A 19,370-nucleotide genomic window follows, 5' to 3' on the forward strand; every position below is an offset into this window, starting at 1 on the left:
AGAGAGGAAGTGGATGAGATTGGAGAGGAGAGAGGTCATCAGGGACCCCATTGTGGTAATGGAGTTTTGGCTTCTGTCCTAAGATCAATCAGTGGAAAGCCATTTGAGGGTGTTTAGTAGCAGGGTGCCTTGACCAGATATTTAGGTGTTCTGAAAAGACCTCTGTGGTAATTTTGTAGAGATATGATTAGAGTGGGCAAAATGGGCTTGGGAGGTTATGGTAGATGCCTAGGCAAGTGATAATTGTCATGGGTTTAGAATTATGGCTTGCTGATAAATGCAAAAATTTCTTCTTTTCCTCCTCCTCCTTGTCCTCCTCCTCCTTCTCCTCCTCATTCTCTTCCTTCTTCTTGTGGTACTGGGGATTGAACCAAGGGGTGCTCTACCACTCAGCTCTTAAGTCTGCTTAAAAACCCCAAACCAAAATAAACCTTAGTTGGATCTCTGGTAAAGAAAGAAATGGAATTATAACTTACTGGGGTTTTCAGATCAGCTACAAATATCTTACTTGTGCATCTTTTGAGTAGAAAAAGATAATGAGATTCTGGAGAGTGTGTCATTCACTATCTCACATAAAGAATGAAAAAGAGAAAGAAGTAAGTAGAAAAGTGTTGGAAACTCTATGTTACCCATAGGCCTAAACTAGTTACTGTTTGATCTTTTATAGCAAAATCTTGCTGTTAGTAGAAAATTGAGAACCATTAACCTTTACAGATGAAGGGTGTGTCTCACCACAAGATAAATTAGTTGTAGAGTGAAAGCAGTGTTCTCAGAGCTCTGTGATAGGAGTATTATTCTTGATTTTTGCAAATTAAAAATCAAGGTCTGTGTGTAAAGATACTTTGAAAGATAGGTATCAAAGGCAGGTGGGCTAGTGCTGAGCTACTTAATGGGATGCCATCATTAAAACAGTGGATTTCAGCATCTCGTGACAGGATGTGCCAGCAAAATGACTTTGTGTTTTATACTCATAGTTCATTTATGAAAAGGGAAGTTAGATCACCACTGGGTATTGATAAACTCTCCCCTAATAGCAGCATCTGTTTGGAGGAGGACAAAGAAATGGTTCTAACAACACATGCCCATCTCCTCTGAAGCCTGTAGTGCGTTAGTAAGATATAGTGCATTGTGAAGTAGTTTGCATTTGGTAAATGATTCTTCAAATCTACTTCACTGTTTTCATGTATTTCTTACCCACGCAAACTATATTGATCTATTTTTCATGGAGTCAAAAGGCAATGCCAGAGGTAACCATTACAGTTGTGCTTCATTTGCCTGTTCTTTGAGGCTGGGAGCCAGGTTGCCAAGGCCCCATCTCTTAGCCGCAGCTGTTAATTAAGGAAAACACCAGACAAGGGGTGAAGGAGGTTTGAGAAGAGACAAACAGACACACGTAGCGAGAAAAAGCTGGGGTTAGGTGGGTCATTAACCTCTGATGGAGGATAATGACTACGAACTAGTGCAGCATATTTATTATATAGATTTCATCAAAAGGTTATTTTGGGGAAGGTTTTATCAAAGCAGTCGATCTGAAGGATGCAGGACTGGTAAGACATTGGGGTTTTCTTGCTATGCTCAGAATTCTATGTCCCACGAGTTGGTGCCTGAGATCAAGGTCCAGAATGATGCATCTCTGCACCTTTGCATGGAGCCTTGTTGGGCTGGGTGTCACTGTAGCAACTGGGCCAGCTTGACCTGCAACTTTGCACTCAGGAAGTTCCCAGCACAACACAACCACAAGGCAGGCAGAGAGACCATGACTCAAGTCATTATTCTCCACAGCTGTTGTTCTTAAGATGACGGTAATAGAGGTTGGTAGGTTCTTACTCTGAAGTCCATTTCCTTGGTCATCTTATTTTATCTTGTTTTGTAGAGGATGGATTGGGTAAAGTATTAATTATAGTTGTTTAAATTATAATCTTGTTTGGTTCTAACAGTTTCTTTGTGCATTTCATCTTTCCTTTTTCTTAGGTGATTCAGACTATTAACAAAATTGTAATACATACTTTTCTCCCAATTTTATGTTTGGAAGATGAGAAATTTCACACAGAAGTTGAACTCTTTGTTTTGTAATTATAGGAATTTGCAGACATGCACAAAACTAACCCAGTTCCAGCAGTCATCACGTGCAGTACAGCCAATCTTGTTTAATCTTTATTTTCTTCCTTCATTGTTGCTTATTTGCCATGAAGTTGTAAAACAGATCATGGCTACTATACCTTTTCATTGGGTAAATACTTGAGTATGCATGTCTGAATATGACTTTAAAAAATGTAAATGCCTTCAGCCTACTAAAAATAAATTATTTCAGGTTATCAGGAAATATTTAAGTTTTCCCAAGTCAGGGCTCAGTTACAGTTCATGATTTTTAAAGAGCTGAAATGTCTCTTAGTTGTAAGTGAATACAGGTTTTCCTTCCCTTTTTCCCTTTGGCCATTGATTCTATATGTCATTTATCCTGTAGAAATTCTCATGTTCTGGATTTTATTGGTGGCATCTCTTTTCTGTCACTCATCATTGTCTGTCCCTTTATTTCTAGTAAATTTGAATTTACCCTTCCTCAGAAGGGTGGCCAGGGTCTCAAGTTATTTTGGAACCTAAGCAAGTTTCAAGTTTAGGTTAATTTTGTTTTTAAAAGAAGTGGGCTCTGAATTGACTGATAAGAAGTTGAGAGTGGAGCATCTCAGCACCTTCTTCAGCTGAGTAAGATTATTTCTCATGAGAAGATGAGAAAGATGATGTGCAGAGATGCAGGTGAGGGGTCAGCTCATATACAGTGTCATTAAATGTTCCTTTCTTTGACACAATTGCATAGTCTTTTTGTTTTGTTCTTCGTGTGTAATTAGCAACAGTTCTCAAATGACAGAGCCCTTATTTGGCATAGGATTGCTAGACACTGTCAGACTCTTTAAGTTTAAGCTTTGCCTTCTGAGTCATTGAATTTGGTGACATTTTTGTCATATCATGGTCTGGCCAACATTACTTTCCTATTAAGGATGATGAAATTCTTGCTGTTAATTTTATACTGGAAATGATTAATGTAAAACTCTGTCCAGTAAAAAAAAAAATCTAATCGTGTAGTTAATTCTTATGATTTATGTAGAAAAAAATAAATAAAAAGTTATCTTTAAATAGTCTTTTTATTACAGAGAAAAGAGACCTTTAAAATATGCTCCTTCCTCTCATAAAATATGGTATTTCTTAATTTAAAATTATTATGACTGGTACCATGTCAAATTCTTTTAATCTATTAAGGCTTGTTGGGAACTCTATAAAGGATAATTTGATTTTTTTGTAAAAACAATGGGTAATTTGGGTTGGGGATGTGGCTCAAGTGGTAGCGCTCGCCTGGCATGCGTGCGGCCCGGGTTCGATCCTCAGCACCACATACAAACAAAGATGTTGTGTCCACCGAGAACTAAAAAAAAATATATATATATATTAAAAAATTCTCTCTCTCTCTCTCTTTAAAAAAAAACAATGGGTAATTTAAAAATATTTAAAATATGTACTTGACAATGAAAATGATTTTATTTTTCTTGGAATATTTATTTCCTATGTTAAAAATTATTTAAGTGATCACCTCTTTTTTGAAAGAAACCTAAGAATGTGGATATTTATTTTCATTGAAATGATTTTCTTATTTGTTTGACAAGTGTATATTTGAATTTACTATTTCTTTTCTTTTTTTTTGCCTACCAGGGATTGAACCCTGGGTGCCTAACCACTTAGCCACATCCCTAGCCATTTTTGTATTTTATTTAGAGACAGGGTCTCACTGAGTTGCTTAGGGCCTCATTAAATTGTTTTGGCTGGCTTTGAACTTAAGGTCATTCTGCTTCAGCCTCCAGAGTCATTGGGATTATAGGCGTGTGCCACTGTGCCCAGCTGAATTTATTATTTCTTTATGTGTATTATAGTTATTTATATTGTATTGTTTTAGTTATTTTCAAAACTTGATGAGGAATTACCTTGGTTCCTATATAATTATTTTAACTGATTATATGATGCAATTAATATTGACCAGTGGCTTTATATTGCTTAGGGGTTATGTAAGAGTTTCTGAATATTCCCTAATGGACAGGGGAAATCAAAGGGTATAACTCACTGTTTAGAATATTGAAGATATTAGTTTTTTTTTTTTTTTAAATATTTGTAGGGCTGGCCTTGATCCCAGGGATGCTCTACCACTGAGCTACATCTTCAATCCTAAGCCCTTTTTACTTTTTGAAATTTTGAGACAGGATCTCACTAAGTTGCTGAGGCTGACCTCGAACTTGTGCTCCTCCTGCCTCAGCCTCCAGAGCAACTAGGATTACAGGCATATGCCATTGTATGCAGCAACTTTGCCTTTCTTAGTCCAGGGATCCTCCTAAATCTTCAGACTGAGGGGAAAAAAAAATGGCATCGCAGCCCATTTGGCATTTGCTGTTGTTTTTGTTTCTTTTATGCATTCCCAACATGCCTTTCCTAATAGGTCTTATTCTTAGTGGCTTCTGTAGATATTAAGAACTAGCTCCTTAAATCTACCTGATTCTGCTAAGGAGAGATATTAGGTTGAAAGTAATAATCTTTTATAACATAGTAACTCAAAACTGCATATCTACTAATTCTTTAAAGGAAAAAAATAAACAATAAATAAAAGATGCAAATTTTGTGGCTTTTGAGACTTGTAAAGAATTCATGGTTAAGAAGGAAAAATTAAGACTTTGTTTTTAAATACTTACTTCAGATTTGTTGTGGACTCGGATCAGTCTTATGATTAGATCTTTTCTTTGTTTGCCACATGTCTGTAGCAAACTGTAATCGTCTGGTGCACCTCAGTGATGTGTGTCATAAATCTGGGAAGATTTACAGGTGACAGTGAAGCTGGGGGATTAGATAGTATCTAAGGGTCTTACTGTTAACAGATTTTTAAAATGTGCATATAATGGACTTTTTTTTTCTTCTTAATGTTGAAATACTCCATTGAGGACATGCTTTTCCTCCAACACTAATGAACTTTTTCTTTACCATTAATATAATTTGTCATTGAGGGGCTAGTTATTTGAATTGAATTTGAATTGCCTGGTTTTCAATAGCCCTGTGTTTCATCTTACGTAGAATAACACACCAGAACATTCCCATGGGTTAATGAGGTTTCTAATCACTATATTGAGTTGTAAAGTGTTAGCATTTAAACTCTTGGTAAACCTACTTACATTATTTCCTTCTGTCTTTGCAGATAAATTATTAGTCATAACTGTAGCAACAAAAGAAAGTGATGGATTTCACCGATTTATGCACTCAGCCAAATATTTCAATTACACAGTGAAGGTATAGTATATTTTTACTTTATAGAGGTGGTGGGATATGTGTTCAAAGTACATTTTTCATGTCAACAACAAAATCTGTAATTCCTTCAAGGAAGATGAAATTTGTTTGCATCATTGCTATTTCTATGCACATTGAAAGCTATATTTTGGCCTTACTAATATTTGCCATGCAGACAATAAATTTGTTAATATTTGCTAATATTTGACATAAGCATGTTCTATAAAACACAAAGAATATGTAAATGTGTATCTGTATATGCATATATAAATAATTTATTTTGCGGGGCTGTACAAAGATTAGACAGTAGTGTTCTTTGGTGACTGAATAATTTTTTCTGTTATGGGTTGTCCACAGAGGTGGTTTCTTTACAGGGAATTGGAAGCATGGCTGTGGGAGGGGAGACCTGTCTTGTCCATCACTAAGAGTTACTTTTCCTTTCTTGCTTTGTTTCTGTATCTGTTTTAGAGGAATTTGGGAACACTAAACACATTTAGAAGACATCTCTAGGGGACATTTTACTCATATGTGATCAGAGGAGACTTGAGGAGGTTGATAGAACTATTAAACTGAGGAGGGAGGGTCTTAGTATTTTTACTGATTTATTCATTTGATAGAAGGATCTGCTAGCCAGATATTTTCTCCAAATAAAAGGAGAATAAGCAAGTATCTAGGCAGGAAATTAAAAAAAAATAAATAAAAGGAGGGGAAAGATTGCTTTGGCCTGGGGAAAAACTGAGCTATACTTACATGTAATTCAATAAAAGGTCGTATTCCTTAGGCAGCCTCTGGAGTAGAAGGTACTGATGGTGATGCACAGCAGCTAGTCAAGAGGTGGAATTTGCAGGGAAAGAGGGTGGTAACAAGGGTACAGAGTACAGTGAAGGTCAGAGGTACAGGTGCTTGCTTAATAAAAGATCAATGAAAATATGTTCAAAGTACGTTAAGAGAGACAAGAAATATAGTGATATTCACTGAAGTCAAAGAAGAATTAGGATAAAACATTTCTGAAGTCTTTGAGGAGGATCTTTTGGGTTCAGACTAGGCTGACAAAATAGACTGTTATGTGCAAGGCACCTGACTAGGAACTTTCCATATGGTACCTTCTTAGTCATTATATGAACAGTGTAAGGTACATATTTATTTATGGGCAAAGAGAACCTGCTCCAGGGTCCATAGCTATAACCTGTGAGGTCTTAGACCACAGCCCTATTTGACTGGCTCTGGAGTTCATGCCCTTTCTGCTGGCTTCCCATTTTGTAATGCAGTGATTTTCAAAGTGTGGACTTCAAACCACAGTACCCTCATCACCTGGGAACTAGTTAGAAAGGAAACACTCAGGCCACCTCAGAACAGCTGAATAACAAATTCTGTGCTTTCTCCAGCTGTCCACGGATTCTGGTGTGATTCTGGTGCACCCTGAGGTCCGGCGCATGCTGCATGGCCTGTCACTGTACTGTATGACCCTCAGGTGTGGCCAGGGCAGTTGCTATTGCAGCATCAGAGCCTCCAGAAGGGTTGTGAAACCAATCAAGTAAAAACCAATAATTCTGCTAGATTAGAAATAATTTGAATCCTGATCCACACGAGTTTGAGTTTTTATGGGTGGAATATTCCTCCCATTCCTCATTATAGGTAGAGATGAAATGATTCTGAGAGATTTGAGGCTGGGAGTCCCACTGGCTTGCTTTGCCAACAGATTTATATTTGGCTCTGTGTTAAGGACAGTGACAACTCATGGTATTTATTTATTTTTAGTTTACTTTCTTCATTCGTCTTTATTTTTAGTTATGTTCTCAGTTATGTTCCCCCTAGTCTCCTAATACATCAATATTTTAGCACCTTCAGACACTGTTTTGAGGAAACAAAAGATAAAACTGTGTATGACAGGAGGGACACATCTTATGCTCCTCTTGCCTCAGGGCCAGGTGTGTAAACAGTGTGTTTCCAACTCAGGAGGCTCTATGGAGACTCATGTGCCAGTGAAGATCCAGGGTACAGGTGTAGTTCTAAGGGTACAGGTGCACAGTGAAGATCAAGGGTATAGGTGTAGCTTCAAGGGTATAGAGTGCAGTGAAGGTCAGAGGTACAGGTGTAGCACTAAGGGTGCAGGTGTATAGTGAAGATCAAGGGCACAGATGCATAGTGAAGATCAAGGGTACAGGTGTAGCTCCAGTTAATTGTGTGCAGGCAGTTTCTTGCATTGATAAATTCTTAACAAGAACGAAGACATTTGAAGATTTAGAAGGTAAAGAAAGTGCCCTGTTATTTGATGGCCTCTGCATTTCCCTGAACAATCCATTTTGGTTTGGTAGGAAATTCCTTCAGGGCCAGTCGAGGAGAACCCTGGGCTTCAGGGGATTTCAATCTTGATCTTACACATTTCCTACCAGATTGAAAAAAAAACTGATATGGAAGATCTCTTCATTTTCTTTTTAATTTTATGCTGAACAAAGAATAATAAGATACAAGAAATATTTCCTCAGTCCAGCTGCATGCAGTAGACTCAAATTTTGAAATGATAAAATTGGGAATGGCATTTTTGGGGTGGATAATATTAAAGAAGTATGACTGATCCAGTCATTAATTTCTTTTTTCTGGCATCATGATTTAATGTGACACGTGGAGAGTGGGTTATGGTGTAGGACTGTAAAGATGGCAATGATTTTAAGTTTTTTTATGGTGTTGTCATAATTTAATCTGAGTTTTGCTTAGGGTTGAAATGTTGATTTCTTTGATAGGTCCTTGGTCAAGGAGAAGAGTGGAGAGGGGGAGATGGCATTAATAGTATTGGAGGGGGCCAGAAAGTGAGATTAATGAAAGAAGTCATGGAACAATATGCCAGTCAAGATGATCTGGTCATTCTGTTCACTGAATGGTAAGAGACACACCCTGTGGATTTTTCAGTCTATATTAAATTATTTTTTTAAAAGGTTGAGATTTATATCTATGTATTATTATACATTAAATTATCTTATTGATAAGGAGTCATTGTTTTAAAAAGTATATTTTTCTCATAGTTATAAAACCATGGTCTGACATAATTGTGTAATATGTTTAAAGTGAGGATTTACACCAGGTGAAATGGTGCACGCCTATAATCCCAGCACTGTGGGAGGCTGAAGCAGGAGGAGCATAAGTTTGGCCATCCTGGGAGACTTAGTGAAGCCCTATCTCAAAATGAAAAATACAGAGGACTGGGGATGCAGCTCAATGATAGAATGCTTTCCTAGCATGCACAGGCTTAGGGTTTAATCCCTAGCATTAAAAAAAAAACCCAAAAAACAGTTGCTATGGACACTAATGAGAAAACATGGTATAGGCTAATGTTTTTGTGAAATTCATGTTTTAGTGAAGAAGTTAAGGTCATGTTGAACTTTTCTGTTAAGAAGGGTGGCTCAACCGATTCTGATTACCCTGGGGTGGAAAAAAGATCATGTAAAGTTATAAACACAAGTGAAATGCAAGAAAGCCAGTGTTGTGAGAGAAGAACCTTCTCAATGTATAAATATCTTTTTGTTTTGGTGCTGGGAATCAGCCCTCGGTTTGCATTCAAAGGATGCTTTAACACCCAGCTATCCCCCTAGCATATAAATACTGTATCCCCCTAGCCCATAAGTACTGCTTTTTGTATACTCCACTGTCCTGAATAATTTGGAGTATCTGCAATCTTCTCTTAGCTTCTTCTTATATTAAAAAAAAAATAGATCAACTTGTCATGAATCTTTCAAGTTGTCACTTTTCTTTCTCACATTCTTTGTTTTTTTTAATTTTAATTTTTATGTTTTTGGTTACTGATCACTCATTTTAAATCCCCTTGTATTTTCCTCTTTAACTTAGAAAGGACTTTCTGTATCTTTTATTTTGAAAAAAGTTAAAAGGACTCTTATTTGCTGATGAAAATAAGAGAGCTTTTAAAAATATAAGGATGTAAATAAGAGACATAAATGTGAACATGAAAGTAGAAATAATGAAGTTTCCATAACATCAGCACCTGAAAACTTGGAAAGAATCCATAATACTTGTATCTTTGGAATTTTCCTGATGTCTCCCAGGCAAGAAATTACATTCTGCTCGTGTTTACCTTTTTGGGCAAGATGTGCTTTGGCATGGCATACCTCAGAAACCCTGTGGGCTGAGCTTGTGTACTGTGAATTTTTCTACATTGTCTGTTGTTATGTATTTTTCCCTAATAAAAATAAAATAAAATAATTCATCATAAAAACTGTTTAGATTAAATATTGGGTATATTTTGTTTTAAAATTACCATAGATTTCCAATAACTAGATCAGTTAGCTTGAAGTTTCCAAATGTACATTTGGGTTTTGACTGTGAAGCAGATTCTCCTTGTGAAAGCTTCCACATATGAGCCAATAGTGATTTCAGATTCCTCAAACTCTTCATGGGTTTTCGGAAGAATCCTATCCTTTTCCCCTCACCTATCATCCCTGTTCCCTCTCCTGCCAATCCAAGCTTTTGCCTTGGGGAACTGGTGAAGTGAGGCCAGTTTGTTTCTAAGGAGACTTGGGTCTCCCTGTGATCTAGAGCCAGCTGGATGTTGGGTTTGTGTATTCAGATGATATTTAAACCCAGCTGGACAGAAACAATGGTCGTATTTTAATAGAAGGCCAGTGTCTTCGAGGTCTTAGTGTTTGATATTGATCAGTGAGTCAGATGGAAGCCATGTCTCACACCTCTGAGAACAGCCAGCCAGCTGGAAAGACCTAGGCCCAACTCAGCTAAGTCCTTGTCCAGAAGGAGTCATTAAAGTTTTCTCCACCATCACCCAGTGTCCCCATCTTGTGGCTCAGCCAAGGGTGCAGGGGAAAGTAGCCAAGAGGGCACAGAGGGGCGGAACAGCTGCTGTCATTTTAGGGTATATTTTTCCTCTTATGTTTTAAAACAACACTTCAAAAAAGCATTGTATACAGTGTGTTGAGTATAATTGAACATTATGTCGGTATTGTGTACTGGGCCCAGGAGAATTGAATTCAGCTCTTTATAAATTATTTTAAATCCATTGCCTATTCTATTTTTAAAAAATTGCTCATCTTTTGATGAAGGGTCAGAATTCAAGATACATTCATCTTAAGCAAACAAACACCTATTTTTCATGTGATTTTTTTAAAAGGATGATTCAATTATAATAGTTTTGTAAAAGCATAAGGCACTACTATATAAAAATGCACAGATTTATGTGATTATTTGTTTACATAGGCCTTTAAAATAATTTTTATATCATGACTTGTGTATTTTAAATGTAAAATTTAGTGATTTTGGTATACTGAACAAAGTTGTATAATCATCATTACTATTCAATTTTAGAACATTTCTAATATATGATAAGGGTCCTTTGTCCCCATTTAGATAGCATTTGTGCATTAAATTAGAAACAGTTTTATGAACTTGTGTCACGAGAATGTATATTCTGAATTAAATTTTGGAACATCTAAAATAAGAGGCTGGATCTTTTAAAAAACTCACTCTACAGAATAAGATTTATCATATTTAATTTAGATAAAAATTAATATTTGTCAAGGTTTTGAATTCTTTTCAAAAGAAAACTAAACCTGAGGATCTCTACATATGAAATTGCCTCCAATATTTTTTAAAAAGTTATTTAAAGTTTTTTTTTTTTTTTTGTGTGTGTGTGTGTGTGTATTTGTGTGTGTGTATGTGAGTACATGTGTTTATTTGCAATTTATATGGCTTGATGATCTCTTGGTTAGAGCAACTATGGACATGTGCAATGCATTTAGTGGCTTTTAAAGGACAAAAATTATTCTTTTGAAGCAAACTAATGAAAATTTGGAGGATAAATATTGTTACTTGATAGCTGCAGATTCCCTTAGGAAGAGAAATTATCCTAGATGGTTTTATAATACCTTTATCTCTCTGGAAGAGCATTTATAAGGTACTTTGTGTTACTTTTAGAATTGCCTTATAAAGCATGTATTTCTTTTACTGTGTTCACAATGAAGACAGGTGAGCAGCTTTAATTTTTCTATGGGGACCACATGTTGTTTCTTTCTTTTGTAGATACAGTGCATAAACTAAACTGTAACAAAAAGTGGTGTTCTTGGGAGTAAATTTGATACTCACTGAATATCCTCACATAATGCTTGCTGTGCTGTACACAGTGCTGGAAGCCAGCAGCATCCCAGGACCTAACGTAAGCACATGGTGGAACCATTCTACCAGATTTTTGAGTGTCAGATAAGGTCATTTAGTAAAAATGTTGACACTTTTATTCTTATAGACTTGAGAAAATTTCTTTTAAACTAAAAAAATTATGTTGAAGAAAACTAGTTAGAAATAACGTCAGTGCAGTTACTTGAGTTTGAGTTAGGGACAGGGCAGAATTTCATTGGCAGTAATGTGTATATCTCAATTAATCAGCACTCGAATGTGCTCGGTTTTAAAGACCCTCAGTATATGTATTATTCACAAGATATATTTGGTGGTAGTTATTGGCCTTATGAAAAAGGAGTATTTTCTTTTGTGAAAGCATCTGCTTAAAATATTTTGGTATGTAGAAACCTTCCAGTTCATCCATGTATTTGTTTAAACATGATTAAGCCTTTGACATAAGATAAAGGGATTGGCTATTGCCAATTAAAGACAACGTAAGGAAAACTAAACTTAAAAAAATTAGAATGGGTGGGGCACAATGGCGCACACTTGTAATCTCAGTGGCTCTGGAGGCTGAGGCAGGAGGATGGAAAGTTCAAAATCAGCCTCAACAATTTAGCAAGGCCCTAAGCAACTTAGCTGAGGGCTTGGCTCAGGGGTTAAGGGTCTTTGGGTTCAATCCCTGGTACCACCAAAAAAGAAAAAAAGTAGAATGGTAGTCAGTGCTACACCATGAATGCTGATATATATGATTAAAATAATCTAAAGTGAAGTCATTATTTCAGTAGTTTCCTAGGTGGCTGTGATATGGGAAGTTGGTCCAAGATAAATAAACTGTGGCTAAAAAAAATGGAGGAGCAATCTAATCACACCAGTCTGTGCTGTGCTACCTTGTGCCCTATCACTGATCCTCTAGGCTGAATTTAGTTGTTTGCTCCACACTGTGACGTTGGTTTATTTATGTATTTGTGTATTTTCTGGGCACCATAGCAAGGGATCCATAAATACTGGGTAACAGTGTATTGCTTCACAAGGAGAAACAGACCTTTTGAAGGGGAGAAATATGATGACTATTTCCAAACTTTTTTCAAACTTTTTTCTTTTATTTATTTGAAAAATAAAATGAATTCTAAAGTCAGAAAGACATTTGGAACTTTGTAAGGATTAAAATTATTAAAAATTGACTTCTAAACAGAAACTGTGAAAAGGATGCTGTTGCCTCTTCTGATCATTCTTATGTCAACCAGTGTTTGTTTCTTTTGGCTTCTCACTGAGCATTATTTATTGAAAAAGTGAGTTCACTGAGCCAGTTTTTCTCTCAGCACTCAGTGTGCGTGTATTGAGCACAAAATGTGATCTAGGCATTGACAGTAGCACTGTAGAGAAAGAGCCATGTGCAGATTCCCAGGGAGTTCTCACTTGTGTCACACCTCCTCAGCCACCAAGACTGAACAAACTTCAGGATGTGTGTTTTCAAAACAACCTGAATGTTGGCGTCATCTTAACTTTAGCATCATTTACTTTAGTAAATTATGCAAAGATCATGTTTTAGTGGATCACTTGGTGAATTGTTTGTTAGAATATTATTTTTCTGATTTTATTCTTATTATTATTTGGTACTGGGTAATGAACCTAGGGGTCCTTTTCCACTGAATTATATCATCAGCCCTTTTTATTTTTATTTTGAGGAAGACACTCAGTAAGTTGCTTACACTTTCACTAAGTTACTGAGGCTGGCCTTGAGATCCTCCTGTCTCAGCCTCCAGAGTTGCTGGGGTTACTGGTGTGTGCCACTGCAACCAGCTATTATTATTGTTATAAAAGTGTAATTTATGCACATTATTCTAAAATTAACAAGATCTATTGTATTTGTTTTCTAGTAAACATTTTATATCTCTCATAATTCAAGTTAATGTGTACCTAGTATGTCCACCTTTGTTTTGTCTTACACAGTTTATATAGAAGCAAAACCTTCCAATATGATGTCTATAATTTTAATGGTAGATTTATTTAACAGGCTCCTCCTCCTGGGCTGTGAGGCAGGTGGAGTGTGCAGGCACTGAGAACCCAGTCATTAATGAGGGACAACATTTCATTATGTTAGCATGAAAGAAAGCCAAAACACGTCAAGGTTCCTGTTTCTATACTGTTTCATTCTTTCTTTTTTGACAGAAAGATTTAAATCGTCAGCTGTCACTCAGATATATTACACCGTCTTCTTGGTCATCTGGGAAAGAGTACAGTGTGCTTAGGAATAAAGTGGGAAAGGAGTGAATCTGGGTTTTTATTGCTGATATCTGCTGAGGTTTGAGTGGGCGCATTAGTGCCCCATAGGTAGGAATGAGGAAGAAGGAGCATGTGACTTAAAAACACAAAGGGGTTTTGGTGATCATATCAGTCTTGGTTGATTGTCCTAGCCGGTCTCACGTGTGATTGCTCTGTATGTATTCCCAAAGCAGACTGTCTACTCTTCACATTTTTAAATTTTTAAAAATTTGTTTTAATTAGTTATACAAGACAGTAGAATGCACTTTGATACATCATGCATTTTGAAGTATAATTTCTTGTTCTTCTGGTTATACATGATGTAGAATTCCACTGGTTATATAGTTATATATGTACATAAGGCAATAGTTTCATCCATTCTGCTATCTTTCCTACCCCTATATCCTCTCCCCTGCCTTCACTCCCCTCTATTTAATAGTGAGTGGGTCTATCCTTCAATTTTGCTCTTCTTAGTAAACATGTATTCATTAAGCACCTATATGTGCAAAATATGGTACTAGCTGCTGTGGCTGGGGACACCAAACGAGATGGAAATCCAACCCTCTGGGTACATGCTTTGCTCAACAGTTTTGTGTGTGTTGTATTTGGCACATCCCAGCTGTGTCACACTAAGTGTAAGGAATTTAAAAAAAAAAGATTTATTTCTTTATTGATCCATTGAACACTTATGCACTAAATGTATGTCAGCATTCAAAGTGTTAATGTTTTAGAGATAAGCTTCATTATTATTTTAGAACTGGAGGGGAATTTTTATTTTAATTAATCTCATCATTTCCCAAATAAAGAGACTGGTGCAGAAGCAGGTGAAGCCTTGTGCCCCCTCCCCGCAGAGAGCTGCCGCTGGAGCGAGCCCACTAACGTCTTTGCCACTCCTCTCTCCCTGGCTTCTCTCCCTGCCAGAGGTTTGTCCAGCACTTGGCTGCAACTTTCCAAAACACGGTTTGTGGGAAGCGACCTTCCAACTAGGCAGTCTTCACTGACCCTGCCTCTGCCCGACCTCATGAAGTGAAATGCAAATGGAATTATATGCCATTAGGAGGAAAATTTACCAAACAATATTTGATTTTTAAAATAGTCCCCCAACTAGCTCCCTTTTCTTCTCTCCAAAGTGGCTAAAATTTATGTGATAATTTTCTACTGTGATTTGATCATAATTTATTCTGCAAGTACCTGTGGGTGGATATTTTAAATGGGTTGATTGTGTGTGTGCCTAGGGGCTGTTAAAGTATGGCACCTTGGTGTTGGTTTGTGGTGTTAATTTTGTCTCTGGAAATACAGATATATATTTGAAGTGAAGATGTGACAACAGAATTTTTAGGGTTTTTTTTTGTTACGCCTTCTAAAGCTTCAGTTTATGAGACTTTATTTAAGCTTTCAGACACTAACTGCTAATAGTTTAGATGATTATAACTTTTATTTAAGTTTATGCTAGTGATGATAATGAAAATATTGGATTGGGAAATAATAAGTCACAATTAGGGGAGACTTCTGTTGCTTTATTTTTCCGGCTGCATGGTAGGTTTTGCTTCTTGATGAGACTTGGAGTGATTCATTCATTCACTAATTCATTTATTTGTACAACAAATATTTATTGACTATCTTCAAAATCCAAGGCCAAGGAGATATATAGAAGAAAAAAGACATGGATCTAGCATTTGAAGGAGAAACATGTAGTCTAATCTGAGGTAAGCATTCTTAGCTTGAAGGACAGAAAACAATACCTGTGGTGAAGGCGGAGAGGAGAAGAGCTGTGGGTGATAAGAGGAAGGAAATGGTGTTTTCCAGTAATGGTCATCAAGGAGAACTTTGTAGAGGAGGTATCCTGGGAAAGGACACTGAAATGTGTTGCTTTGGACCCAGTTGAGAAAATAGGTACTAAGAGGAGGTGCCATCATGAGGAAAGGTGCAGATGACACATCATATGACTCAGTTTGGCTGTTAACACTATGCTGATTCATTTAGATTTCATTCTACGGGTCAATAAACTGTGGTTCAGCCCATTGCCTATTTTTTTTTTTTTTTTTGATTAGAGCTGTATAGTTGGTTTCATCCTGACAAACTCACACGTGCATGGAAATCGATTTCAGTTCATAATTCTCCCCTTTCCTTCCCAGCTACTTTGCCCTCTCCCATTCTCCTTTCTCTGTTCTACTAGACTTCCTTTGGCTTGTCTTTTAATTGATATTTATTATCCTTATCTTCTCTTTTATTCTAGCTTCTGCATAAGAGAGGAAACATCTGACTTTTTTTTTTTTTGAGAGAGAGAGAATTTTAATATATATATTTTTTTTAGTTTTCAGCGGACACAACATCTTTGTTTGTATGTGGTGTTGAGGATCGAACCCGGGCCGTATGCATGCCAGGGGAGCGCTATACCGCTTGAGCCACATCCCCAGCCCAACATCTGACTTTTAAGTTTCTGAGTTTGGCTAATTTCTCTTAAGCATGATATTCTCCATTTCTATCCATTTACCAGGAAATGCCACAATTTCATTCTTTTTTATGGTTGAATAGAACTCAGCCATATGTTTATATATATTTATACACACACACATACACACACACACCACAATTTATTAATCCATTCATCTATTGACAGGCATCTGGGTTCATTCCATAATCTAGCTATTGTGAATTGTGCTGCTACAAATATTGATGTGGCTCTATTGCTGTAGAATGCCAATTTTAGATCTTTTGGGAAAACACCCAGGAGTGGGATAGCTGGGTCGTATGGTGGTTCCATTCCTAGTGTTTTGAGGAATCTCCACCCTGCTTTCCAGAGTGGGTGTATTAGTGTGCAGGCCTCCCAACAACATACAAGGGTTCCTTTCTCCCCCACAACCTTGCCAGCATTTGTTGTTGTTTGTATTTTTGATCATTGTCATTCTGACGGGAGTGAGATGAAATCTCAGTGCCGTTTTTCCTTGCATTTCCCTGATTTCTAGAGATGTTGAACATTATTTCATATATTTGTTGGCCATTTGTGTTTATTCTTTTAAGAAGTTCTATGTTCAGTTCTTTTGTGCATTTGTTCATTGAGTTATTGGTGTGGGGGGGTTAAGTTTGTTGGATTCTTGGTATATTCTGAATATTAATCCATTGCCTGCTTTGTAGAGCAGTGTTCTGGGAACCCAGCCCTGCTTGTTCATTTACATACAGTCTGTGGCCGCTCTTGCACCACAGAGGCAGGGTTACCATGTTTGACGGAGACCATGTGGCCTTCAGAGCTAAACTATTTTCTGTAAAAGGTGAGAGATGGAGTGAATATTTGCTGACTCCTGCTTTAGATCATAGTTGAAAAGCACTGATTGGGTCTGGGGACGGGCACTGTGAAGAGATGTCAGACAGTCCTAATTAGAAGTGGGTGATGTGGAGATGGGTGATGTGGCAACCCATAGGATGTCTTAATGAGTCTAGGCCAGTGCCTTCTAGTGATGCTGTAGAGGATCTGAATGCTAAACAGATTAAGGAGATGGAATCACTAGTGTTTGGCAGAAGATTTAATGACAGGCTGTGAGAGGGAGGAGTCAAGGCTACATGAACGTTTTCAGTCTGGGAATCGAGTGGCTGATGGGACCATAGAACCAGGGAACACAGAAGGGCAAACACGTGTCAGTCTCAATGACCTGTTGGAGATGGGGCTCTGACATGTCTGGTACAGGACTCAATATGACCACGTAATGTGGAATCTATGGCTTTTGCAGGACTCAGGAATATTTACCATAGTTAACTGTGGAAAGTTTTATTTTATTCTTCATATTTAAGTGGCCTGAGTTCCTATGAGAATTATTTTTATGACCTTTGTGCATTCTTTGTTGAAAACAAAATTTGAGTTTTTGTGGCCAAAATGATTTTAAGTAGAAAAACTTTCTTGCCCTTTGAGAAGTCTTAAATAGATTCCAAAAAAATGTTTCTAAAGTACTCAAACACAAAGGAACAGTGCTACTAGATTGAAAGGGGAAAAATTTCAACAACTTTATATTTTTATACAATCAAAATTTACTTGAATTATATGAAAATAATTTTCCCTTCACTGTTTTCTTTAAAATAATTGCATGTTTTAAATGAATTCATGCTTATGAATTAATTATTCAGGTGAAAATTGCCACAACTCCTCCATGACAGAATGTTGACCTTTATAGTTGCCATACAGTGTGTATAGGTCTGTACTGTTCACTGGGATTTCAAAGATTTAGTATTCACTTTCCAAAATTGCATTTATAGCGTTTAAATAAGTGATGCTACCTGAAAAATTTCTGAATTAATCTGGCGTAAGCCTTTGATCATAAGATTCTCTAAGCATACCTGCTCCACCTTATTTCCAAAAAATAGATTGGGTTCCTCTTTTCTTTGGAGGTCTATGGCAGTTTCTATCTCAGAGAGACAGCACTCACAACCCAAATAAGAACTACTCTTATGTCTTAATATTCAATATTTAAAAGAATTATCAACAGCTAGAAGTTTGAAGGAAAGTACCTGTATTTACAAACACAGAACTGAAGAAATCCGTTGTGCTTAGAAGAAAAAGAGAAGAAATTTGTTATTTTCTTTTTAAAGTCAAATTAATTCAGTTGTTGTTATTGTTTTTTAATAAATAGGAATGGAATAGTTGTTTTGAGGTTTTAATCAGAACAACTTTATATTTTAAAAAATACCTACCTCTGGATAAAAATTAAATTATTTTAACTTTCAGATTGGCATAAACTTAAAAATGAGGTATCTTCTGCCTCTCCTGTGATAGGAGCCTTCTTTTTTAGTTAATAATGGTTTTAGTTTTGGATAACATTGATGCTTACAACTTCCAGGGTTTGTTGTTAGTTTTTAATCTCTTTTTACAAGTGATTGATGAGATCGATACTACTTCTGCTCCATTTTATAAATAAAGGAACTAAATCATAGGGAGATCCAATAAATTGTCCATGATTACTCTTAGAGCAAGTGGTAACACTGGCTTTAGAGACTCAACTGGCAGACTTCAAACTGTGTGCTGTGAGTGATGTTGTGATAAGGCTATTTAATACGTACTTTCTTGCTTGTTGATCCTGGAAGGAAAAAAAAAAGTATGTACCACTATATATATGTGTATATCTATCTGTTTCTACATACTCATATGTAGATATTTTAATTTTGAAATGATGATTTTCATAGCTAAAGTAAAAACAAATGATAAATTTTATTCCTCCAGAACAGTTTGAAATAAAAAGAAATAATCTGTACCTCTGATCCCAATGCTGTTATTATTTTAAAAATTACATAAATGAAGCAGCAAAACAACAAAATTTAGTTGTACATTCTCTACATTTTTAACTCCCTTTCTGGCTTTTTCTCTTTTCCTAGAGTGAGAATTGAATATATAGTGAGGGTGTATAGGTCAGGGTATTTTTTGCACTTATGAACTCTGGCTCTCCACAAAGAGGGGAGGGCAGCAAGTTGAAGCAAGCAACTTCCTTTTTAAAACAAAGGACCTGAGACTGTCTATCCAAGTTTTACCTGTATTCCCTTGAACTAAATAGGTCATGAGGCCACATGGAGCTTCACTGTAGCTTCTAAGCAGGATGGTCATATGTCTTACATTTGGTGGATTCCACTATTAAAACATGGGCCTGAGAATGTATAATGGAGGTCATTTGGCATCTCTG

General features: G+C 36.6%; 1 protein-coding gene across 2 annotated transcripts in view; it reads left to right on the forward strand.

The window, feature by feature from the left end:
• The window catches only part of Plod2 (procollagen-lysine,2-oxoglutarate 5-dioxygenase 2), an 89,224-nt gene that overhangs the window by 35,135 nt on the left and 34,719 nt on the right, over positions 1 to 19,370 (forward strand). For both annotated transcript variants that reach the window (XM_027933833.2, XM_027933834.2), the window contains exons 2-3: positions 5,225 to 5,316; positions 8,055 to 8,191. In XM_027933833.2, the coding sequence (XP_027789634.2) occupies positions 5,225 to 5,316; positions 8,055 to 8,191 (229 nt within the window). The remainder of the gene's footprint in view (positions 1 to 5,224; positions 5,317 to 8,054; positions 8,192 to 19,370) is intronic.

This window comes from Marmota flaviventris, chromosome 8 (assembly GCF_047511675.1).
Source record: "Marmota flaviventris isolate mMarFla1 chromosome 8, mMarFla1.hap1, whole genome shotgun sequence".
NCBI classification, from domain to species: Eukaryota; Metazoa; Chordata; class Mammalia; order Rodentia; family Sciuridae; genus Marmota; species Marmota flaviventris.